The 25,815-nt window shown below is 47.9% G+C and overlaps 1 protein-coding gene across 1 annotated transcript in view; it reads left to right on the forward strand.

Annotated features, from left to right (window-relative positions):
• radil (Ras association and DIL domains) overlaps positions 1-25,815 on the forward strand; it is a 288,075-nt gene that overhangs the window by 108,314 nt on the left and 153,946 nt on the right. The window contains exon 6 of the mRNA XM_072480950.1: positions 3,231-3,388. Within this exon, the coding sequence (XP_072337051.1) occupies positions 3,231-3,388 (158 nt within the window). The remainder of the gene's footprint in view (positions 1-3,230; positions 3,389-25,815) is intronic.

Here is a 25,815-nt window from a genome sequence, read left to right on the forward strand (position 1 = left end):
AAGAATTCAAAAATTAAAAGTTGTACAAATATCTACAAATAAGAGTTTACCATCACCAGCACTTAACTTGAAGTTTACCGTATTTTTAAATTTCTTTATGGGTACATTAATTTTCTGAATTCATCTATGCCTTTTCAGCACTTGTGTTTTTCTAAAAAAAATTTTTTATTCTCCTCCTTTTTCACATTTTCTCCCAAATTTACACCCAACAATAAACAATAATCAGTAACGAATGTAATGTCAATCCCCATATCAATAACAACGATCCCATCCTCCCACCAAACCCCAGACATTAGCTCGCATGTTAACATAAACAAATGACAAAAAGGAATCAGAAATCACCCATAGTCACCATTAACACATACAGTCCCTCTCCCCCAACCCCCCCCCCCCCCCAATGTTTGATGTGATCCAATTCTCGACAGTGCATAATGAACAACGCCCATGAATTGTAGAACCTCGCCATCCTTCCCCTCAGTTCAAATTTGACCGTTTCAAGCATCAAGAATTCCAGCAGGTCCCCCCGCCATGCCAGGGCACAGTGGCTGATCTCCACCATAACAGGATCCGCCTTCGGGCGATCAACGAGGCGAAGGCTACAACACCTTCCTCCGCACCCGTTTCCAACTCCGGCTGGTCCGACACCCCGAATATAGCCTCCCGAGGGCCTGGGTCCAGTTTCACGTGCACCACTTTAGAGATTACTCGAAAAACCTCCTTCCACTAATCCTCCAGCTTTGGACAGGACTAAAACATATGACCGTGGTTTGCGGGGCTCCCCCCACAACGTTCACACACATTTTTTACCCCCTCAAAGAGCCGGCTCATCCTCGTCCTTGTAAGGTGTGCTCTACACACCGCCTTCAGCTGTCTCAGCCCCAACCTTGCACACGAGGTGGAGGTGTTCACCCTCCGGAGCACCTCACACCAGAACCCCTCCTCCATACCCTCTCCCAACTCTGCCTTCCACTTTGTCTTGATCCCTTCTAGCGGCGCCTTCTCTTCCTCCAAAATAGCCCCGTAAACTGCCGATACTACCCCCTTCTCCAGTCCCCCTGTTGTCAGCACCTCCTCCAGCAATGTGGAAGCCAGCTCTACTGGGAAGCTCTGTATCTCCTTTCTGGCAACGTCTCGAACCTGCATGTATCTAAATATTTCCCCCTGCTCCAGCCCATACTTCGCTCCCAGCTCCTTCAATCCCGCAAAACGATAGTTTTTTATTTGATTGGATTTTATTTTTATTGCTTGTTCAAATATTCGATCTACGCAGATTTTGTGCAACTCATTATAACTCCGTGAATGGATTAAACCTGCCATAGGGATTTATTATCATCCCAGAGCTATTTTCCTGATTCCAAGAATGTACAACTTCAAACCATTGCCAATACTAAGTAAACAAAACTCTCCAAAAAGCCTTATTTGATACTTAAAAGTTCTACGTCTCAGAATAAGGGATTGGCCATTTTGGTGTGAGTCAGATGATTGGGAACCTTTGGAATCCTGCATTCCGGAGAGCTATGAATGCTCAGTCATTGAGATTATTCATGTCAGATGTTGACTGATTGTTAGATACTAAAGAGTCAAGGGATATGGGGATAATACGGGAAGATGGAGTTGAGGCAATAAATCAGCCATGATCTTATTGAACAGCAGAGCAGAATCAAGGGGCTGAATGGCCTATCTTCCCATTTCTTATGTTCTTTAGTTTTTACTCTGGTGTGAAGTGAAATTATTATAGGATGTGGCATTTTAAAAAGCAGCAAAAACTAGAAAATGGTCACTCTTGGGTGTTTCGGGTTGCTCCTGCTTGATTTCATTCAGGGTGAACTTTTATATACAGCTTCACTTTCAATTGTCTGATGCTGGTATAAGATTTGTATTTTGGATTCCATTGGTTTGGTTCTCTGAAGCCAAAACCTTGGATCAACAAGAAATCCAAAGTATTTAATGAACCTCTTTAAAATATTCATTCCTAACTCTCAGTGGGTAGCATTTGAATTACTTAATCCGATTGTTGCAGTGCGTTGAAGCCTGATCTACTCCAGTGCTTTTCCAAATTTGATTTTGCAAAGCATTCTCACTCGAATATTGAGAAGGGAAGATGTTTCCACTTGCTTAACCTTAGAGCTTGGGTTTGCTAAACTAACATTGATGAGAATCCATTTGAAATGGATGCATTGGGTGGAATCTTCCCAGAATTTGTCAGCGTCAGGCTCAGACAGAAAACTGCCATGGAACTCGCCGGTTTCACTGACCAGTTTTTTTCGCGGAACCTTGAGCCCCTTTCCCGAAAAAAGTGTCCATGGTTTACGCTGTCACTCTGGCGGGGTTGGACCTCAGAGGGCTGGAAACTGCCTCCAAAATGACCAGGCCACCATCTTTAAAGGGTGCCCCGACCAGTGCTGCTGGCCCCCAGCCCACATAACGGAGGTATCAAAGGCTCTCACTCCACCCCCCCGGCCATTCATCACCAGCAACCTTTCCCCAGCATTCATCAGCGGCAATCCCTTGCCCGATATTAATAGTTATTATAACATGAATCTACTAAGTTTTTCTTGCTCAATCAAGTTATTTTTGCTGATTATAATATTAAAGGAGTAAGTTTGGTATCTTCTTCAGCGATTCACCGCTATAGAGTATGATTGTCCAACTAAGAAACTCAGTGTTACTGGTCATGGGCTCTGTGGGTTCTTGCATGGCTGATGAGCCCAATCCTCGAGCCAAGTCTACGACCACACTCTCGGCAGGTGTTGGTATATAGTAGAGTAAATTATAAATATTCTAATCATCCCATTAATGATGGGTCACTCTTGGTTCTTCCTCTTATTTCAAATAATCATGTGGCATAGAAGGAGGCTATTCAGCCCATCGCTACTGTTCCAAACTTTAAAAACTATTGTATTAGTTCTATTTCCACACTCTTCCCCTATAACCCTGCAAATGTTCAAGTATACATTGAATTTCTTGATTAATCTGCTTGCATGACCCTTTCAGAGAGCCCACCATTTTTTTATTCATTCACTTGAAAATACATCTGGTTAAGGCACTATTCTTTGTAAAGTATCGAGCCCCAGGTAAAGCTCCACGACTGTGCTCCAAGTAGTTTCTGCATTTGGCCTCCATTCCCTTTTTAGCTATCACCTGATTTGTCTTGCATAAGTAATGAACAAAATGCCTCATTAATTATTTTTGTTTTATAACTTCTACAATCACTTTCCACCTAACTCCAGCCAGGATCCAGCATCTCTACCTCTGCTCAGTATTACAGACCTGGTTCCAGATCTCCAGCATATTTTCTTCTGGATGTCCAACTCTATTGAGCTGCTTTACTTCATCCAGCAGAGGGTCCCAGACTACATTCAAGGCATTGAAGACCTGGATGCACGAGGTACCCCCATTATGCAGTTAACAGACCGGGAAGTCAGCACAACGGTGCATTGATAGTGGCTAGCGTATGCAACATGAAAGCTGAGTTTTGTTTAAGTCTGAAAGCAAGTGTTTACACACTGCACTTCGCAGTGAATGGTGTGTGCAATATCCAGGATCCCATATGCTGTGGATGAATCAAATATATTATAGAGTGAATTATGCGGCAGAAAAAATAGGTTGCAACAGAAATGGGTTGAAGTAACATGTTAATTAATGGTAAAATCTGTTTATTGTGAGAACAGGCAGCTTGGAAATATTGGGATTTTGATTGGATTTTTATAAATTCTATTTTATTTAAGCTTGGGATGAATATTCTTGTGCTGTTAGCAGGCAGACACCTTAATGCAGCTGTAATGTAAAACAGACCGATTTCAATGAAAAGGGAGAACGAGAAAGGCAACAATCAACTTTCAAATGTATTCAGATATGTTTCCCGAACATAAGGGGTAGAATTTCCTTTTATTCTTGGACATAAGTCAAAGGTGCTTTGAAGGAAATCTGATGGAGAGCATCACACACTTGAAATTGTGATGCACTGAAATGCTACTTAATCATAGAATTTACAATGCTGAAGGAGGTAATTCGGCCCATCGAGTCTGCACCGGCCCTTGGAAAGAGAACTCCACCCTATCCCCGTAACCCCACTTAATGTTAATTACAAAAATGTCTCTGCAGGTTTTCGGTTATAGAAACAGTAATGCACAGAAAAATACTTCTGGTTATCCAGCCTATTCATATATATACACCACCTCATCCAAAAAACATGTATTAATTATACGCGATGGAGGGGGGTTTGGGTCTCCCGAACCTGTTGTACTACTACTGGGCGCGAACGTGGAGAAAGTGTGGAGCTGGGTCAGAGAGGTTGATTATCAGTGGGTCAGAATGGAGGAGAGTTTGTGCAGGGGGTCGGGGCTGAAGGCACTTGCAACAGCGCCGCTCCCGATAGCTCCGGGGAAATATTCAGGGAGTCCGGTAATAATAGCTTCATTGAAAATCTGGAGGCAGTTTCGCCAACACTTCGGGTTGGGTTTAGGGTCAAGGGAAATGCCGATTCGGGGGAACCACAGATTTGTGCCAGGGAGGTGGGATGGAAGCTTTCGGTAATGGGAAGAGAAGGGGATTAAGACGCTAAAAGATTTGTTTCTTCGGGGTAGGTTTGCAGGATTGAGGGAGCTGGAAGCGAAGTATGGGCTAGAGCAGGGAGAAGTGTTTAGGTACATGCAGGTTCGGGATTTTGCCAGGAAGGAGATACAGAGTTTCCCAGAGGAACCGGCCTCCACATTGCTGGAGGAGGTGTTGACGACAAGGGGACTGGACAAGGGGGCAGTGTCAGCGGTGTACGGAGCTATTCTGGAAGAGGATAAGGCACCACTGGAAGGGATCAAAGCAAAGTGGGTGGAAGAGCTGGGCGAGATTATAGGGGATCTGATGTGAGGTGCTCCAGAGAGTGAATGCCTCCACCTCATGTGCGAGGTTGGGGCTGATACAGCTGAAGGTGGTATATAGAGCACACCTCACGAGGGCAAGGATGAGCCGATTTTTTGAAGGAGTAGAGGATGTGTGTGAGCGTTGCGGTGGGTGGGGGGGGGGGGGGGGGGCCCGCGAATCACGTTCATATGTTTTGGTCCTGTCCAAAGCTAGGGGAGTACTGGAAGGAGGTGTTTAGGGTAATTTCCAAGGTGGTGCGTGTGAAACTGGACCTGGGTCCCCAGGAGGCCATATTCGGGGTGTCGGACCAGCCAGGGTTGGAAACGGAAGTGGAGGCAGATATCATAGCCTTCGCCTCGTTGATCGCCCGAAGGCAAATCCTGCTGTGATGGAGGGCAGCCTCTCCACCCAGTGCCCTGGCGTGGCGGGGGGACCTGTTGGAATACTTGACCCTTGAGAAGGTTAAGTTCGAACTGAGGGGAAGCTCGGAGGGGTTCTACAAGTCATGGGCACTATTTATTATGCACTTTCAAGAACTGGATAAGATCGAACATTAGTTTGGGGGGGGGAGAGGGGGGCTGTGTAGATTAAAGGTGACTACGGGTAATCCCCGAGTCCTTTTTGTCATTTGTTTATGTAAACATGTGGGCTGAGGTTTGGGGGTTGGTGGGCGGATGGGATTGTTGTTATTATGGGGATTGACATATCTTGCTGATTATTGTTTATTGTTGATGGGTGTAAATGTGGGAGAAAATGTGAAAAAGGAGGAGAATAAAAATATTTTTTAAACAATAAAAAAATTATACGCGATGGAGAAATTTCAGGTAAGGCTCTACTCTTCAGTAATGTTTCTCAATGCAATTTTTATGAACTCCTTAATTGTTCAGATGATCTCCAGGAATTTCCTCTGGCCTCCATGACTATTGTGAAGGTACAGAAGCCGTTCAAGACGGGCCATGAGGAAATTCATGGCACATGTTTTTTTTTTATTTTTGAAAAAATAAATTTAGAGTACCCAATTATTTATTTTTCCAATTAAGGGACAATTTAGCGTGGCCAATCCACCTAACCTGCACATCTTTGGGTTGTGGGGGTGAAACCCACGCAGACACGTGGAGCATGTGCAAACTCACACAGACAGTGACCCAGGGCCGGGATCGAACCCAGGACTTCAGCACGTAGGCAGCAGTGCAAACCAATGCGTCACCATGCTGCACCAATGGCACATGTTATGAATTCTGGCACACAACAATTTAGTTATGCTTTGTCCCTACTGCTTTTATCAACATTCAGTCAACTTTGGTACAATTCAGTACACTCAGTAATGTAATGTGTTTTATAATAACCCAGGATCAGCGCAAATGTTTCAAAGAAAGTTTTGTTTCACATTGGATCTTGGTAACATTTCTAATATTTTGCAAAACTAAAAAGCAATATGTATCCATAACATAACAGCAACTTCCATTTATATAGCACTTTTACCTTAGTAAAATGCTTCAAGTTACTTCATAGGAGTGTAATCAGGCAACTATGGATACTGTGTTAAGGAGACACTAAGGCAGTTGGCCAAAAGCATTTTCAAAAATGAGACTTGAGCAAGAAATACAAAAAATAGGAGTCAAATTTACTCCCTCCATTCAACACTCAGAAGCTTGCTATTCACAGGTCGTTCTGACATGCAGCAATTGTGACACACAAGTGCCAGACAACTCCAACAAGAGAAAATCTGTCCATCACCTTTCGACATTCAATGGCTTTACCATTCTGAATCCCCCAATAAAACACCCTGGGAATCAGCATTGACAAGAAACTTAACTGGACCAGCCACATAAATACTATGGCTACAAGAGCAGATCAGAGGCTGGGAACTCTGTTGTGAGTAACCCATTTGCTGACTCCCAAAGTCTGTCCAACATCTACAAGGCACAAATCAGGAGTGGGATGGAGTAATCTCCACTTACTTAACTGAGTATGGTTCCAACAACCAAGAAGCTCAAAGCCATCCAGGACCAAGCAATCTGCTTGACCAGCACTCCAGCCACCACTTTAAATATTCACTCCCTCCACCGCCAGCAATCAGTGGCAACAGTGCGTACCGTCCAGACTGCAGCCACTTGCCAAGGCTCCTTCGACAACGCCTTCCAAACCTGTGACCACTATCACTGAGAAGATCAAGGGGAGCAGGCACAGGGGTACACCAGCACCTGAAAATTTTCCTCCAAGTCACAAACCATCTGGACTTGGAATTATATTGCTGTTCCTTCACTGTCATTGAGTCAAAATCCTGGAACACTCCTTAACAGCACAGTGGGTGTACCTACATCACATGGACTGCCGCATTCAAAAAAGTAGCTCACCACCACCTTCCCAAGAGCTGTTAGGGATGGACAATAAATTATGGCTTTGCCAAAGGCACTCAAGTTCCACTTGAGCAAGACTTAGGCGGGGATTCTCCCGCAATTGGCGGGACAGCCCGACGCCGGCGCCAAGAGCAGCACGAACCACTCCGCCGTTGGGCCACCCGGAAGTTGCGTAATCCACTGCACTTCCGGGGGCTAGGCCGGCACCGGCGGGGTTGGCGCCGCACCAACCGGCACCGGAGGGCTGGCGCGAGATGGCGCACGCGCAGAACCGCCGGCATGTGGCCATGGTGGAGCCTTACAGAGGCCGGCATGGAGGGAAAGAGTGCCCCCATGGCACAGGCTCGGCCGCAGATCGGTGGGCCCCGATCACGGGCCAGGCCACTGTGGGGCCGCTGCCATCAACCCCCCCCCCCCGGGGCCGGATCCCCCCACACACTCCCGAAGACTCCGCTAGCCATCCTCCAAGCCAGGTCCCGCCGGGATAAAACGGGCGGCCGCTCGGCGCGTCGGAACGGCAGGGTGGGATTCACGCCACCCCCAGCGATCCTCCGACCCGGCGGGGGTCGGAGAATCCTGCCCTCAGTCTATGGGGGCAGTACAAATGAACATGTGGTAATTATTTAAGTGAAGAAATTATTTGTGACAGGTTTTATATAAAGTGACTTTAAATATTACAAATTAGTTTGGGCTCCTTGCTGCTGATTTTCGCAGCATATATTCAGGAATAGCAATTTTCACAATAAAAACACTCAGACCAACCCCTACTCTTAAAACTTTACTATTGTATTTCCCAGATTGCTATTGAACAGTATCACTGAAAATGTTTGCTGGGCTTATGCCATTCTGTTGCCATCACTTCAGTGTAAATCCTTTTTACATGTTAAAATACAATGAAAAAGCCCTCTGGGCAACCCAAGAGAAAAATCATCATCTTCTCCCGTTTCTCTCCGACTAGACTCGCAACAAACAGCCAGGCTCTGGTAAAACAACGGCGGGAAGTTTGGAGGCACGAGGTCATGTGTTGAAACCTCCCGGAATATGGTCCAATCAGAGTTGGCAACCCTTGGATGTTTAAAGCATTTGTAGCACACCTTTTGAAGCATATCTTGTGATGCTGTAATTTCAGCTTGCTGCCAACGATGGTCCTGTGGTGTTACCATAGGGTAAATGGTGTGGTTATGTGACAGGTTTAATAGTTTCCATTATAAACTTGGACATAGGAATTTACAGTGGAAAGAGTTAACTTTAAACACACATGGAGATAAGGATTTTCAGTGTAACAAATCAATTTTCCAGTGTTGCATGGAGAATATGGCGTCTTCTTGCCTGTTTGCATTGTTTTCATGTTGCTATTCCTCTTAGATGGTTATTTATTCTTTCTTTGTTTCTCCCTCTCTCTTTGTCTATCTTTTTTAACACTGTTACTCTTCAGAACACAAAACAAAGACTTTTTTTTGTTCTATTTACATTTTTTCAATTAAGGGGCAATTTAGCGTGGCCAATCCACCTACCCGGCACATCTTTGGTTCGGGGGGGTGAGACCCACACAGACCAGGGAGAATGTGCAAACTCCACATAGACAGTGACCGGGGCCGGGATTGAACCCGGGTCCTTGGTGCCGTGAGACAGCAGTGCTAACGACTGCGCCGCTGTGCTACACTGACACAAAACAAAGACAACACCAGGTTTGCAATAAGGGCACTTGCATTTTATTCTCTCACACATAGCCTGATAATTAAAATAACACGGAATATGAAATTTACCTCAGTAAAACCCATGTAGTTTGCCTTTTAGGGTTTTTAAGGGTTTTTTGAATAAGTTTGAATACTTTTGAGCAAAAACTGCCGTAAATTTTGTTTTTTAAAACTTGAATATAGCTAAATGAATGATATTGATGCACCTTGGAAATAAGGTCAATATACATGCTTTAACTGAAAACTTAAATTCAGCCCACCACATCACAACTCTGGCCAAAGAAAATCAGCTCCTAAGCCAGACTTTTTGGTGAGGCTGAGCTCTTCAGTTCAAAACAAGTAAGGATAAAATGTTACCAATGGCAGAAGGAGCAATAAATAGTTAATTGTCAAAAGAATGAGGGGAAGAAATTGATGCACTGAATCGTTACCATCTTAAATGCATTGCCTGGAATGGTGGTGGAAGCAAATTCAACAATAACTTTCAAAAAGGAATTGGAGAAATACTTGAAAAGGAAATGTTTGCAAGGCAATGGGAAAAGCAGGAATGTGAGATTAATTGGATACTCTTTCAAAGAGCCGGTAGAGGCATGATGGGCCTAAAAGCCTCCTGGGCTTTTTAGGGGAAATCATTACTTAACTGACTTGCAGGGAGCAGGTTGGTCAGATTTCACAATTTGGGATTCTTGGACGCATGTATCGTGTTAATCACCCTGGAGTAACACGGACTGCAACTGGATGCAGTTGTACTTGAAAGTAGACTCCAAACTTTGATGTTAGTTCAATACGCTTTATTTAACTTGTTAAGCAGTGCACACAATTCGCTGTGGGTTTGACACACTACTAATCTAAGCGTGCTTACTATAACTAACTAGACCAGACTAGCTCTGAGCCACGTGTAGAAGGTGCTAACTGATATATACACCCTGACTTTCACTATAGTTGTCACCAGTGGAAAAGAGGCAGAGTGTTGATGCCTCGTGTGTTTTATAGTGGGAGACCACCTTCTAGTGTTCTGCCTGATGATTGGCTGTGTTCTGTCCTGTGTGTTGATTGGCTGTACTGGGTGTCTGTCACTGCCTGTCTGTACCTCATTATGTGCATGAGTGCATATCATGGCATCTCCCCTTTTAAAAAAAAATATTGGTTGCTTGGAGCATATGCAACTGTATTTATATGTGGAAATATAGTTACATTAAATGGCTAGTGGATGAATATATATACAAGAGGTGTCTAGCGTGCAGATACAGAACAAAATTTACAAGATAAATGTCTATAAGTCCAGTCTTTGGGGCTTGCGTCTGATCCTTATCGACCGCCTGAGAGGTGGAGGTGGGGACGACGGCGCCTTGACAGGCGGGATTGCTGCCAGATTGGTGGCCTCGTGGTGCAAGGTGTCCGGAGGAGGCATAACAACATCAGGAAAAGTAAGATCTGGTGGTGGGCAGGCAACTTTGTGCAGTGCCCTTCTGTTGCGCCTGACAATGGAGCCATCAGCCATACGAACTACAGATGATCTGGGAGCAGCCTGTCGAACAACAACAGCTGGGGTTGACCAGCCTCCATCAGGTAGCTTGATCCAAACAGCATCTTCCAGAGATAGCACTGGCAAATCGGTAGCATGAGCATCGTACGTCAGCTTTTGCCGGTTCCTGAGTTGCTGCACCTTTTGCAGCATTGGGAGATGACCAGGTCTGGTAAGTGTATGGCTGGAACAGTCGTTCGCAGGTTTCTATTCATGAGGAGTTGAGCCGGAGACATACCGGTGGACAGAGGGATTGCCCTGTACGCCAGCAGCGCAAGGTTGAAGTCAGAAGCAGAGTCCGCAGCCTTGCAGAGCTGTTGCTTCACTATATGGACCCCTTTCTCAACCTTCCCATTGGACTGCGGGTAGTGTGGGCTTGCGGTAATGTGGTTGAATTGGTATGACTTGGCGAAATTGGACCACTCTTGGCTGTGGAAGCAGGGACCATTGTCACTCATGACAGTGAGTGGAATACCATGCCTGGCAAATGTCTCCTTGCAGACTTTGATGACTGTCCTTGATGTGAGGTCTGACAGCTTCACAACCTTTGGGCAATTTGAGAAGTAATCCATGATAAGCACATAGACATGCCCATTGGTGTGAAAAAGGTCAATTCCCACCTTGGACCACGGAGAATCACGATCTCGTGTTGCTGGAGTGTTTCTTTCGCCTGAGCAGGCTGGAAACGCTGGCAGGTCACACAATTGAAGACCATGTTGGATATGTCCTGGCTGATTCCAGGCCAATAGACAGCCTGCCGGGCCCTGCGCCTACACTTTTCGACACCTAGGTGTCCCTCGTGGATTTGTTTGAGCACTAAGCTCTGCAGACTGCGAGGAATAACGATACGATCTAGCTTGAGGAGGATCCGCTCGATGACTGTCAGGCTGTCCTTCACTTCAAAGAACTGAGGGCATTGCCCTTTTTCCCAGGTGGTGCATTACACGCTGCAGAAGAGGATCTTTGGCAGTCTCTTCACGAATGCTGATCACTCTTTCATCTGAGGCCGGGAGGTTGCTGGCACACAGCTGCACCTGTGCCTCAATCAATCTGGTGGATGAAGTCAACCTGTTCACAGGACGAGGTGATGGAGCGGGACAGATCATCCGCAATTATCAGCTCCTTGCCTGGTGTGTATACTAACTCAAAATCGTACCTTCGGAGTCAAAGGAGAATGCGTTGAAGCCTGGGCATCATGTAATTCAAGTCCTTATGAATGATATGGACCAAGGGTCTGTGGTGAGTCTCCACTGTGAATGTTGGTAGACCGAAGATGTAGTCATGGTACTTTCCAATGCTGGTTAGGAGGCCCAGGCACTCTTTTTCTATCTGGGCGTACCTCTGTTCAGTAGGAGTCATGGCCCTTGACGCATAAGCAACTGGAGCCCAGGACGAGGAGTCATCCCTCTGGAGGAGCACCGCACCAATGCCGCCCTGGCTTGCGTCCGTGGAGATTTTTGTTTTCCTGTCTGGGTCAAAAAACACTAGTACCGGAGCAGTGGTGAGCTTTGCTTTGAGCTCGAGCCACTCTGCTTGATGTGTGGGTAGCCACTGGAATGCAGTAGACTTCTTCACCAGATGCCTGAGAGCCGTGGTGTGTGAGGCCAGGTTGGGAATGAATTTTTCCAAGAAGTTCACCATTCCGAGGAAGCGTAGTACCGCCTTTTTGTCTTCCGGGGTCTTCATGGCGTTAATGGCCTTGACCTTGTCCGAATCTGGTCGCACACCCTGCTGGGATATCTGGTCGCCCAAGAACTTGATGGATGACATGCCAAAGGAGCATTTGGCCTTGTTCAGCTGGAGGCCGTTTGCATGGATACGTCGAAAGACTTGTTTGAGATGAGATATGTGTTCCTCGGGGGTCATGGACCATGGGCGGGATTCTCTGACGCCCCGCTAGGTCGGAGAATCACCGTGGGGCTGCGTGAATCCCGCCCCCGCCGGCTACCGAATTCTCCGGCGCCGGAGATTTGGCGGGGGCGGGAATCGCGCTGCCCCGGTCGGTGGGCCCCTCCCCCGGCGATTCTCCGACCGGCAATGGGCCGAAGTCCCGCCTGTTCGATGCAGGTCCCTCCGGCGTGAATTAGAGTTGGTCCCTTACAGGCGGGACCTGGCGGCGCGGGCGGGCTCCGGGGTCCTTGGGGGGGGGCGCGGGGCGATCTGGCTCCATGGGTGTCCCCACGATGGCCTGGCCCGCGATCGGGGCCCACCGAACCGCGGGCGGGCCTGTGCCGGGGGGGCATTCTATTCCTTTGCGCCGACCTTGTAAGCCTCCGCGATGGCTGGCACTAAGGTGAAACCCCCCTGTGCATGCGCAGGGATGATGTCAGCAGCGGCTGGCGCTCCCGCGCATGCACGGACCCGCGCCGGCCGGTGGAGTCCCTTCGGCCCCGGCTGGCACGGTGCCAAAGGCCTTCCACGGCGGCCAGCGGGGCGCAAACCACTCCGTGCCGGCCTAGCCCCTGAAGGTGTGGAGGATTCAGCACCTTTGGGGCGGCCTGACGCTGGAGTGGTTCCCGCCACTCCACTGCGCCGTTTCTGCCCGCCCCGCCGATTCCTGGAGAATCCCGCCCATGATTACATCATCTACATAGTCACGCACACCCTCAATGCCCTCCATCATCTGCTCCATGATCCTGTGGAAGATTTCAGAGGCTGAGACAATGCCGAACGGCATATGATTATAACAGTACCTGCCAAATGATGTGTTGAACGTGCAGAGTTTCCTGCTGGACTCATCCAGTTGTATCTGCCAGAAACCACGCAATGCATCTAGCTTTGTGAAGATTTTGGTGTGTGCCATCTCACTGGTCAGTTCCTCCCGCTTCGGGATCGGGTAGTGTTCCTGCATTATGTTCCGGTTAAGATCTTTGGGATCTATGCATATCCACAACTCTCCTGAGGGCTTCTTCACACAGACCATCGAGCTGACCCAGTCAGTCGGTTCCGTCACTTTGGAGATGATGCCCTGGCCTTGGAGCTCCTGTAGCTGTGCCTTTAAACGTTCCTTCAGAGGAGCCAGCACCCGGCGTTGTGCATGGATTGCAGGCGTGGCATCAAGCCTGAGCAGTATGACAGAGTACCCATTCCATCAAACACATCCGGATATTATGCAAGGATGTCATCAATGTCAGCCTGAAGATCCACATTGGAAGAAGACATGGCATGGACTTGCTGTACGAGGTTGAGTAGCTTGCATGCATGGACACCAAGCAGGGATGCCTTATCAGGCTTGACTATTTCGAATCGCAGTGTGACATTGATGGTCTTGTTGGAGATGAATAGATGACAAGATCCTAGTGCAGTTATGGCATTGCCATTATAATCGAGGGGCTGGCAGGCTGGCAGAAGAATTTTGGGTTGCTTTGTAATGCGGAAAAAATCAGCTTGAGAGATGAGATTGGCAGACGCACCAGTGTCCAGCTTGAACTGGATGCTGCATCGATTTACGTGTATGACAGCAGGTCATTCGTCCGCGGAATCCACATTGAGGATAGATAGGCGTCTTGCTGAATTTGAGGAGGCATATTCGCATGTAGCACGGTAGCATAGTGGTTAGCACAATTGCTTCACAACTCCAGGGTCCCAGGTTCGATTCCCAGCTTGGGTCGCTGTCTGTGCGGAGTCTGCACGTTCTCCCCGTGTGTGCGTGGGTTTCCTCCGGGTGCTCCGGTTTCCTCCCACAGTCCAAAGATGTGCAGGTTAGGTGGATTGGCCATGATAAATTGCCCTTCGTGTCCAGAAATTGCCCTTGGTGTTGGGTGGGGTTACTGGGTTTTGGGGATAGGGTGGAAGTGTGGGCTTGGGTAAGGGTGCTCTTTCCAAGAACCGGTGCAGACTCGATGGGCCGAATGGCCTCCTTCTGCACTGTAAATCTATGAATATCTATATGTAGTGATGATGCCCACACGATAGGGTGACTCCAGCACATTATTTTTCTCAAAAAAGACTGTTCTCAAAAGCAAACATTTCCCAACCCCTCCGTGCGTCTTACCTGCTCATTTGAAAATCGCTAACTGTTGCTCCCATATTCCTTCCTTTACAATTAGCACAACAAACAATTAATCACAGGCATGTGGCTTCCTCTCCTGCATTGTCTTTGAAAATCTAAATGTGTCCTTGAAATGTGCGAGCATGCAATTATCCGGACTCGCCTCGCACCCAAACACACTCCCATGGATGATTGAAAATTCAGCCTGACTGTGTGACAAATGGTACACAAAGTAACTGCATGCAAGTATGGGATTTTAAAAATACTATAGATAAAATTGAATCCCTACCATTGATATCATTTGCTCATTGAGTCATCTTTTCTGTGTACTATTTAAACATGGGGGTACAGTAAAATCCAGTAGATTTTGATGCTGTCCAGCCAAACAGAACAATTGTCTAGAATGATGGCGATGGTTTTGTTGAGTAAGCATTTCCATTCATGTTTACTGATGAGAAATTGTAGATTAGTATCGTCTGGCCTAAAATGTTTCTCCCCAGAACAGCAATATTTACATTTTGCTGGGTGGATCTGTCATAATTACAGTCAGCAGATTGCAGCCTATTAACACAAGCAGGATTGCGTGACTGAGAGAAATGTCAAGCGAGACCTACCTGATACGGTCAATGCATGCATACTTTATTTACTTTGAGCATTAAATAAAAGCTTCTAGTATTAAAATATGATATTAAAGATATGGGGCGGGATTCTCCCATCGGGCAACTCCGACTCCAGTGTTTTACTCTGGCATCTGCGCCCGTTCCGGGACCCCAATCTGCGGCCCACGGGGCTAGTATGGCACTGAAGCGGCCCACGCCGCTCCAGCTGCCGACCCCGGCCTGAACCCGGCACCGCATGCGCAGTTGGCCCGGCAGCAACTAGCGCATGCGCAGTGGCCTTCTTCCCCGCGCCGGCCCCGACACCAGATGGCGCAGGCCTACAGGAGCCGGCGCGGAGGAAAGGAGGCCCCCCAACAGAGAGGCCGGCCCGGCGATCGGTGGGCCCCGATCGTGGGCCAGGTCACTACGGAGGGCCCCCCCCCCCCCTCCACAGGCCGCCCCCGGATCCTTCAACACCGAGGTCCCGCCGGCTCAGAGGATGTTAGAACGGCGCCGGCGGTACTCGGCTTTTTGGTGACAGCCGCTCGGCCCATCCGGGCCAGAGAATAGGTGCGCCAGCCATGCACGCCCAGGCCGGAGAGTTGATGCATACCCCGACCAGCGGGGGGTTCGGAGAATTCCGCTCATGATATTTAGTAGTCACAGAGGAGTCCGGAAAAGAGCGTTAAACCAAATGGTTTATTATCAAAGTAACATATATACAAGTAACAGTCCCAGTCCCAACTCTGCAGCTCGTCTCCTGTCTGGGCAAGCTTTTAATGTCCAGAGTTACCTATCCCGCTGATGGGTCTCCACCCTCGGCAGGGGAGCTCGTACATCACGAGGCTCACGGGGAGTTTAATTGAGTGGTCCTCGTGGGGGTTATAACACTTTCAATTTAAAACGTGGTAAAATTACAAAATCTAAAAACCTGGGGCAAAATTCACCTCTGGTAGCGGATGGGCATGGTGAATCTAGCAGGAGCTAAAATGTCAGAAACCTGCCAGCATTAAAATCCTTTTGCAATCTTTCCAATGGCAGGTTAATGGCGGATCATTCTTCCCGCTGGCAGGTGGCGTAAATGCCATTTGCCTCTCATGAGTGCTGATTCAAACAGCTGCCCATTGGCATCCCGTCGGGCCGTTCAATCTTGTGTCACGCCAATGGGAATTTACGTCGACGCCAAACCCAATTGCTAAAGAGTGGCATGCACTAGGCAGTCCTTGGTTCGCCAGAGACTTTGCAGTGAGTGCAACAACTTTGTGCCAAAGTGCTGCGTTGCTCCTGCTGCACTGTTGAACACTGCTGGGGCAGACCCATTCCTGCCCTCCATCTCCATGCCGAGCTGGTCTTCATGGACAGCACCATGCTGTTGGACCCACAGGCCCTCCATTCTCACCAAGCTGAATCAGTACCGTGCCTGGGATTGGAGAGTACAGAGGTCTCCTTCCTCCTGGTGCTGCACAGCAGTGTCTATCTGGACAGGACTGTGCTGTGGGACTCATGTGCCACCGCAACAAAGGTCTGAAGATTGACCAGGGGTGGAGTGCAAGGTGAGATTGGGAGAGTGGAGGTGGGCAAACAAAGACAAGGGAGGCAATATGGAAGAGGGCTCTGCAAGGAGTGGGGGTGGGACAAAGGGCGAATGCTCACAATGGCATGCAGCGGGGCAAGGAAGTGGGTAAAGACGTTACAGGCGGGATTCTCCAACCCCCACTAGGCCGGAGAATCGCTGGGGGGGCGACGTGAATCCCGCGGCGCCAGTTTTTCGGCAGGGGCGGGAATCGCGCCTTGCCGGTCGGGGGCCATTGGCAGTGCCCCCCCCCCCCGGTGATTCTCCGGCCCGCGATGGGCCGAGTGGCCGCCCGTATTCGGCGGGTCTCGCTGGCATAAAATACACCAGATCCATACCGGCGCAGCCTGGCTCTGCAGGCGGCCTCCGGAGTCCACTGGGGTCGCGGGGGGATCTGGCCCCGGGGGGGGCCCCCACGGTGGCCTGGCCCGCGATCGATGCCCACCGATCCGCGGGCGGGCCTGTGCCGTAGGTGCACTCTTTCCCTCCACGCCGGCCAGTATAATGGTCCGCCATGGCCGGCACGCAGAAGAACCCCCCCTGCGCATGCACTGGATGACACCAACACACGCTGGTGCTCCCGCGCATGCGCCAACTTGCGCCGGCTGGCGGAGGCCCTTCGGTGCCGGCTGGTGCGGCGCCAACCCCACCGCCGCCAGCCTGGCCCCTGAAGGTGTGGAGGATTCCACACCTTCCGGGCGGCCCGACGCCGGAGTGGTTCACGCCACTCCTCGGCGCCGGAACAGCCTGCCCCATTGGGTAGGGGAGAATCTCGCCCGTTTTTCCTGTCTACCCGATCTAGGCCCTTCTTAATTTTGTATCCCTTAGCCTCCTCAGTTCCAAGGAAAACCACCCTAGCCTAGCCTCATCGCTGCAATTTTCAAGCCCTGGCAACATTCTTGTAAATCTCCTCTAACTCTCTCCAGAGCAATTATATCCTTCCTTTACATGGTGACCAGAACTGTATAAAATTCCAGTTGTGGCCTAACCAGTTTCATATTACATTTCTGCTTTTGTATTCAATATCTCACCCAATAAAAGAAAGCATTCCATATGCTTTCTTTTTTTTAAATAAATGTTTTATTAAAGTTTTTCCAATCAGCGTTTTTACATAACAAAAATAGAAATACAGATAGTAATAAAAAATAATAAGCATAGCCCAAAGCTTACAATAAAACTACTTACAAAACAGAATTTTTTATTTTTTTAAAACAGAACATGGTGTGTTTTGTCTCCATGCCCAAATCACATTATATCAACAGTTACCCCCACCCCCATATGGGCATGATTCGCCGGACTCCCTGCACACCTCAGGCACCTGTCCTCCACCCCAAAAAACCTACTCATTCTTGCCACCGTTATATGCGCCCGATGCACCACCTTAAACAGGATTAATCCGAGCCTGGCACATGATGAGGAGGAGTTCACCCTGCCCAGGGCATCAGCCCACAGGCCCTCATCCAGCTCCTCGCCCAGCTCCTCCTCCCACTTATCCTTCAACTCACCCACTGAGGCTTCATCTACCTCCTGAAGCTCCTGATATATGTCCGACACCTTCCCCTCCCCTACCCAGATGCCAGACACCACCCTATCCTTAAGCGGGGGCGGCCGCGGGAATGTCCCCACCTGTTTTCTAAGGAAGTCCCGAACCTGAAGGCACCTGAACGCATTCCCCGGGGGCAGGCCGAACCTCTCCTCCAGCACCTGCATGCTGGGGAAAACCCCGTCTATAAACAGGTACCCCATCCTCCTAATACCTGCCCTATACCAACCTTGGTACCCCCCATCCATGAAAATGTGGAGACACTGAAATACGAAGAGGAACATGGGGAGAACCGTCATCTTTACAGTCTGCACCCGTCCCGCCAAGGAAAGCGGGAGCATATCCCACCTTTTAAACCCTCCCTCCATCTGCTCCACTAGCCGGGTTAAGTTGAGCCTGTGCAGGGCATCCCAGTTCCTGGCCACTTGTATACCCAAGTACCGAAAGCTCCTCTCCACTATCCTGAGCGGGAGCTCCCTCAGTCTCTCCTCCTGGCCCCTACCGTGGACCACGAACAGCTCACTCTTTCCCACGTTCAACTTATACCCCGAGAACCTCCCGAAGTCCCCCAGGATCCGCATGACCTCCCCCATCCCCTCTAACGGGTCCGAAATATATAACAGCAGGTCATCCACGTAGAGGATGATTAAATAAGAGACCCCCTCCACTGCGCATGCGCGGGGATGCCGTGAGTGGCCGCTGACGCTCCCGCGCATGCGCCGCCCGGCAAAGTCATTTCCGCGCCAGCTGGCGGGGCACCAAAGGCCTTTCCCGCCAGCTGGCAGGGCGGAAATCAGTCCGGCGCGGGCCTAGCCCCTCAAGGTGAGGGCTCGGCCCCTCAAGATGCGGAGACCTCCGCACCTTTGGGGCGGCGCGATGCCGGACTGATTCGCGCCGCTTTTTGGCGCCGGTCGGCGGACATCGCGCCGATATCGGAAAATCCCGCCCAGGATTCCTCCGTCACCTTGAATCAGATTGATTCTGCTTCCTGACCTGTTTGTCTGCCATGTTGGATTGCCTTTGCTAAGATTAGATCATTAAGCAACTGCAAGTGGTCAGACAAAGTACCATCTAAGACAACCACAACAGATGATCAGCTCATCTTTTAGCGTGCCATAAGCACATTTTTCTGCAAGTCTGTATAGGTCATTTATGAATGCTCAACACTTTCTGCTTGACGTTGGGTGCTTTTGTTAAATTTAGCCTGTTCAACAATAATATTCTTTCTCAGATTGAAGTGTGTATTAAATGCTTTGAATATTTTCTACTAGAAACCTTGCACAGCCACCCATCACGTATAATATCGCACTGACTTGCTCGCATTTGCAGTGAGACCTGGCATGGTGCGATATTTGGAAACTCTCCAGTGCCAATTCAGCCATGTTTCTCCTTGGTTGAGGCCTGCAACCTGCCCGAAGCTTTCTGGCAATAGCAGAGACTTTTCTGTAATTGATTTTTCACCATATTGTATTCTTGTATTGTTAGACTAACACAGAATTTTTACTGAGTCCGCTGATGTATGTAAAATGCTAACTTAATTGAATCGTCTCTTACTGCAGGCTGTATCCTACTACAAGATTGTACAAGAGAGAAAGCAAGATCATGTGACATTGCATCACTTTGTGTGATGATGTACACATTAATGATATTAATTATTAGTAATATGTTAATAATTAACACATTGTTACACAGTTGGAATTAACCCCATATTTATCACATTGCCCAAACTTTTCAAATTGATCTGCATATAGTGGATTATTTTGAAGGGAGAAGAATAAAGTTTGTAGAGATTATAAATAAATAAATGGCCGGAATGTCATTAAATTGTACTAACAGGAAGATGCCACATAAAGCTCTTAAATTTATTGAGTCATGAGCCATTATTTAATTACCTGTACCATGCAGAAGCAATGCTGTTTTTATTCTGGTCACATTGCAGAAAGAGGCACAAGCCTATATTTTCTGAATGGGCAAAAGCCTGACTGAAGATCTCAGTAGTGAGTTGTATATAATTTCAAGTGAGCAGAAACTGGTGATGGTGTCAAAGTTGAGAAACTTACAACCTGGAGAGTTGACTTGTGTCTCACTTGAACCAATTTACTTTTGCCATGTTGTCACAGTTGTTGTGTAGGCAAACATGGCAGCTAATTGATGAATTGCAAGGTCCAGAAACCGTGAATGACCAGTTAATTTTACAAATGGGCACTGAAACTGTAATGGAAATGCAAGTGAAAAAACCATGAAGGATAATTATGTTATTTTCGTTTGTTTGATTCTTCGCACAAACTGGCGGGTGCTTCTTGCAGTCATTAAATTGTGATTGGATGAAAATAGAATACAACATAATATATCAGCAGTTGTAAGCTGAAGTCTTTGTGAGACACTCATATCCGGCATCTGACTTCACAAGTACTGTATCAAAACCAATTGTAACAACATTACATGGATTTTGAAAATCAATATTGAATTTACAACTGCAGCTTCACAATTCACAATTTTACAGTCTAACCCATCAAGCTGCTCCATTTTATCTCCTTCCCCTCATTTATTCTGAAGGAGGTTTACACTGTCTGTCACATCCTTATGCTGTTTAATCAAAGAGGTAAGATAGGTGACCAGTGTAAAATTCCACCAAGAGTTGTAGTCAGATGTCCCTTTCCCTCAAGGTCCACTAAGGGTCTTTCCATATAATTTAGCAGAGATCAGGAAGTGGTTTGGGATCAAATGGTAGAACTTGGCCGATTATATCTTGTCCATTTTATTGGTCTGAATGTGTAATATGTTTTGCTGGTGAATTTCCTCCATGGTTACTGTGGTAAAGGATCATTAGTCAGGTGACAATAATTCCTCTCGTGTTTCATGGATGAGAGGATTGTAGAAAAGAAAGGCTCTATTACTTTGACTAAAAACAGTATTCAATCTTGTATAACTGTTCTACAGTGTTACATTAAATGGAAGACTAAAGACAAATAATATAACTTGGTTCCTACTTTTCACTCTAGGCTGCCTGCACGTCTGTTAGTTCTGACTCTGAGAGCACTCTGATCTCTAAGAGATCCACACATCCCATATTTTCAAGGGATGGAGTGAGCAGCTCCTGCTTCCAGGTCATCCAAACAGCTGATTGGTCCTTGACTACTGTCATGCGAGAGTGCCTTTAAGAACTGGATGTTTAAGCAATGTACCTTTAAGAAAACAGTGATGTCATAGAGTGGGTGGAGCTCAGCTCAGGTCAGCCATTTTGCAGGTTTTTAGTTTCAGTTTAAAAAGCAGTGGGTGGGTGTCTGTGTGTCTCTAGAGAGCTGCAAGAAGAAAACAAGGTGCTGGAGCTAAAATCAACCAAGCTAATATATCTCTGTCATTCTACAGAAAATATATATCCTTTAACCTGATGTGATACTGTTTAAAGGTGTTAAGTCTCTTGGAAGTTTGAAGGAACATTTTAAGGAGTTATTTACTGTTGCAATATTTTCTGAGTTATCTTTGATGTTTATTTAAGATAAGTTGAGTTCATGGAATAAACAGTGTTTTGTGTTTAAAAACCCACGTGTCCATAATTGTAATCCCACACCTAGGGAAAAAGCCGTGTTCTAGGAAAAGCAACAAATCCATTAAAGGGAGAGGTTGGTTGAACTCCATGATACATTTTGGGGTTCTGAAAACGCCTCGCCCATAACAATTGGGGGCTCGAGGGGGATAAAAGTATGTCTATTGGATTGGCTTTTGTGAACTTAAAGACAGTGAAGGATTGTTGCTTTTCCGGTGTGGTATTTTAGTTTAAGTGGGGAGAGTGTTGTGAACAATGGCTCTTTCAGAGGCTCAGAAGTTTTAGGGGGTGGGGAATGTTACACGTAGTACCATACGGACAGAAACAAAAAGCAGACTGTTAGATTTGGCAAGAACATCGCAGTTAACATTACCTGACAAAATGCGAAACATGAGGTAATTATGGCGGTGGTTAAGACCATAAGACATAGGAGCAGAAGTAAGGCCATTCGGCCCATCAAGTCCACTCCACCATTCAATCATGGCTGATTTCAACTCCATTTACCCTCTCTCTCTCCATAGCCCTTAATTCCTCGAGAAATCAAGAATTTATCAACTTCTGTCTTAAAGACACTCAACGTCCCGGCCTCCACCGCCCTCTGTGGCAATGAATTCCACAAACCCACCACTCCCTGGCTGAAGAAATTTCTCCTCATCTCTGTTCTAAAGTGACTCCCTTTTATTCTAAGGCTGTGCCCCCAGGTCCTAGTCTCCCCTGCTATTTAAGGTTGCCTGAGATAGAGTTTGACTCATAGGAAATGGCAAAAATTCAGTTGCAAATTAAACAAATGGAACATGAGAAAGAATTAAAGCGGCTGGCATACGAGAGTGAGAGAGAGGAAAGAGAAAGAGAGAGAGAGAGGAGAAAGAGAGAGAGAGGAAAAAGAAAAGGAGAGAGAAGAAAGGAGAAAAGAAAGAATAGCCCTAGCAGAACAAAAAGGAAAAGAAAGGGAGATACAGATAAAGAGAGGGAGTTTGAACTTCAGAAAATGGCCATGAAACATGACAATCAGTTAAAAATTGGCAGACTTAAAGAGAAACGTACAGTTGGATGATAGTGATGAGGATAATGAGATAGAGCGTCATAGTCGAAGACGTGGTGGGAATCTATTTAAATATGTCCAAGCATTGCCAAGGTTTGACGAGAAAGAAGTGGAATCCTTTTTCATTTCATTTGAGAAGGTAGCTAAACAAATGAAATGGCCACAGGACATGTGGGCGGTACTGATTCAAACAAAGCTGGTAGGTAGAGCTAATGAAGTGTTTGCATCATTACCGGAGGAGGTATCTGTAACGTTTGAGGAGGTGAAGAAATCCATCTTAAGTGCATATGAGCTAGTGCCTGAAAATGTGATGAAACGGGTAGCGGACAAGAAATCCAAAGTTTGTAGTTTTTCCAGTGGGGATAAAGTTTTAGTGTTGTTACCAGTGGTAGGTGAGTCTTTAAAAGCTAGGTTTTGTGGACCGTATCAGATTGAAAGGAAATTAAGTGAGGTCAATTATGTGGTAAAAACACCAGATAGAAGGAAGACTCACCGAGTGCGTCATGTGAATATACTTAAAAGGTACTTTGAAAGGGAAGGAGAGAAAAAGGAGGTTTTAATGATTCTAACTCAGTGACGAACCAAATCCAGATGACTGTGAATTTGACATACCTCAAATTAAATTGGAAAATGAGGATGTTCTTAAAAATTGGGATGAATTGTTAAGTTACCTTCCAGAGGAAAAACTAACTGACCTGAAAGAGTTATTGATATCACATGGGCAAGTTTGTAGAGATAAATTGGGAAGTACTCAAATGGCTATACATGATGTAGATGTGGGAAATGCTGTTCCTATCAAACAACATCCATATAGACTTAACCCTTTAAAATTGGCACAGGTTAACAGAGAGATTGAGAGTATGCTGAAGAATGGCATAATTGAAGTGGGTTGCCGCCAATGGAACTCACCCATAGTGATGGTACCTAAACCAGACGGTACCCAACGGTTGTGTGTGGACTATAGAAAGGTGAATGCAGTTACAAGAATGGACTCTTATCCTATCCCATGTTTGAGGGATTTCATTGAGAAATTAGGACAATCTGCTTTTATTTCCAACTTCCAGACATGGAAAGAACATTTAAAGCAGTGTATGGAGTTCTTCGCTCGACTTCAGGAGGCGGGTTTGGTGATGAACCTAGCCGAAAGTGAATTTGGAGAAGCCCGAATCACTTTCCTTATGGAGTTTCCGATACCCTCAAGACAAAGGGAAATAATGCGATTTCTCAGCATGAGTGGATTTGATCCAACAGTTGTGGCGTGGTTACTCCATTGTTGAAATTGTTGAAGAAACGTAGATAAATTCAATGGACAGCGGACTTTCAACAGGCATTTGACTGCCTGAAAGCTGTGGTAACCAATGTTCCTGTACTGGAGAATTGCAAGGGGCTCTGTGTTCAGATTGAACTAAAGTATCTGGGGCGAAATTCTCCATAAGCGGCGCGATGTCCGCCGACCGGCGCCAAAAACAGCGCAAATCAGTCCGGCATCGCGCCGCCCCAAAGGTGCGGGATCCTCCGCCCTTTGACCGGCCGAGCCCTACCTTGAGGGGCTAGGCCTGCGCCGGATTGATTTCCGCCCCGCCAGCTGGCGGAAAAGGCCTTTGGTGCCCCGCCGGCTGGCGCGGAAATGACATTGCCGGGCGGCGCATGCGCGGGAGCGTTAGCGGCCGCTCACGGCATCCCCGCGCATGCGCAGTGGAGGGAGTCTCGTCCGCCTCCGCCATGGTGGAGACCATGGCATAGGCGGAAGGATAAGAGTGCCCCCACGGCACAGGCCCGCCCGCGGATTGGTGGGCCCCGATCGCGGGCCAGGCCACCGTGGGGGCACCCCCCGGGGCCAGTTCGCCTCACGCCCCCCCCCCCCCCAGGACCCCGGAGCCTTGTCCCGCCGGTAAGGTAGGTGGTTTAATCCACGCCGGCGTGACAGGCATTCTAGCAGCGGGACTTCGGCCCATCTGGGCCGGAGAATCGCCGGGGGGGGGGCCCGCCAACCGGCGCGGCACGATTCCCGCCCCCGCCGAATCTCTGGTGCCTTGTTCATGAATTCGCTGGAAGACCTGCTTGAGGCGAGCGATGTATTCCTGGGGCGTTGTGGACCAGATGATCGCGTCGTCCACGTATACCCGTACCCCCTCGATGCCCTCCATCATCTGCTCCATGATGCGATGAAACACTTCGGAGGCAGATATGATACCGAAAGGCATGCGGTCGTAACAGTAGCGGCCGAACGTGCACAGCTTGCGACTGGACGCGTTCAGCGGTATTTGCCAAAAGCCCCGGGAGGCGTCCAGCTTCGTGAAGAATTTGGCATGAGCCATCTCACTGGTTAACCCTTCAGTCTTCGGGATCGGGTCGTGCTCCCGCATGATGTTGTGGTTTAGATCCTCGGGATCAATGCAAATGCGGAGCTCCCCTGATGGCTTCTTTACGCATACCATGGAGCTCACCCAGTCTGTTGGCTCCATGACCTTCGAGATGATGCCCTGGTCTTGGAGGTCCTGTAGTTGCTTTTTCAGACGATCCTTGAGGGGCGCCGGCACCCGGCGTGGTGCATGGATTACAGGGATGTCGTTCGGCTTGAGCAGTATTTTGTATTGGTACGGGAGCGTGCCCATTACATCGAATACACTGTGGTACTGCGTGATAATGTCGTCTATGTCGGCTTGCAAATTTCCATCGGGCGAGGCTGTCGCCGGTGACAATGACATGGTGTGGACTCGCTGAACCAGGTTCAGGAGCTTGCAGGCGCGAGCACGAGCAGGGATGCCCTGTCAGGCCTGACGATTTCAAATCGAAACGTTGCCTTGATCACCTTGTTGGATACCCCTAGTTGACATGGGCCACTGGCAGTTATTGCACTGCCATTGTAGTCAAGGAGCTGGCAGGCCGGTGGAAGAATGCTTGGTCGGGCCCGGATGGTGTTGAGGTCGGATTGTGAGATGAGGTTCGCAGACGCGCCGGTGTCCCGTTTAAATCGGATGCGAGCCTTGTTAACTGTGAGGACAGCACACCACTCATCGTCGGGATCCACACTGAAGATCGAGAGGCATTGCACAGGTGTGGTGGAGGCCAGCTCAT

Source organism: Scyliorhinus torazame, chromosome 17 (genome assembly GCF_047496885.1).
Source record: "Scyliorhinus torazame isolate Kashiwa2021f chromosome 17, sScyTor2.1, whole genome shotgun sequence".
NCBI lineage: Eukaryota > Metazoa > Chordata > Chondrichthyes > Carcharhiniformes > Scyliorhinidae > Scyliorhinus > Scyliorhinus torazame.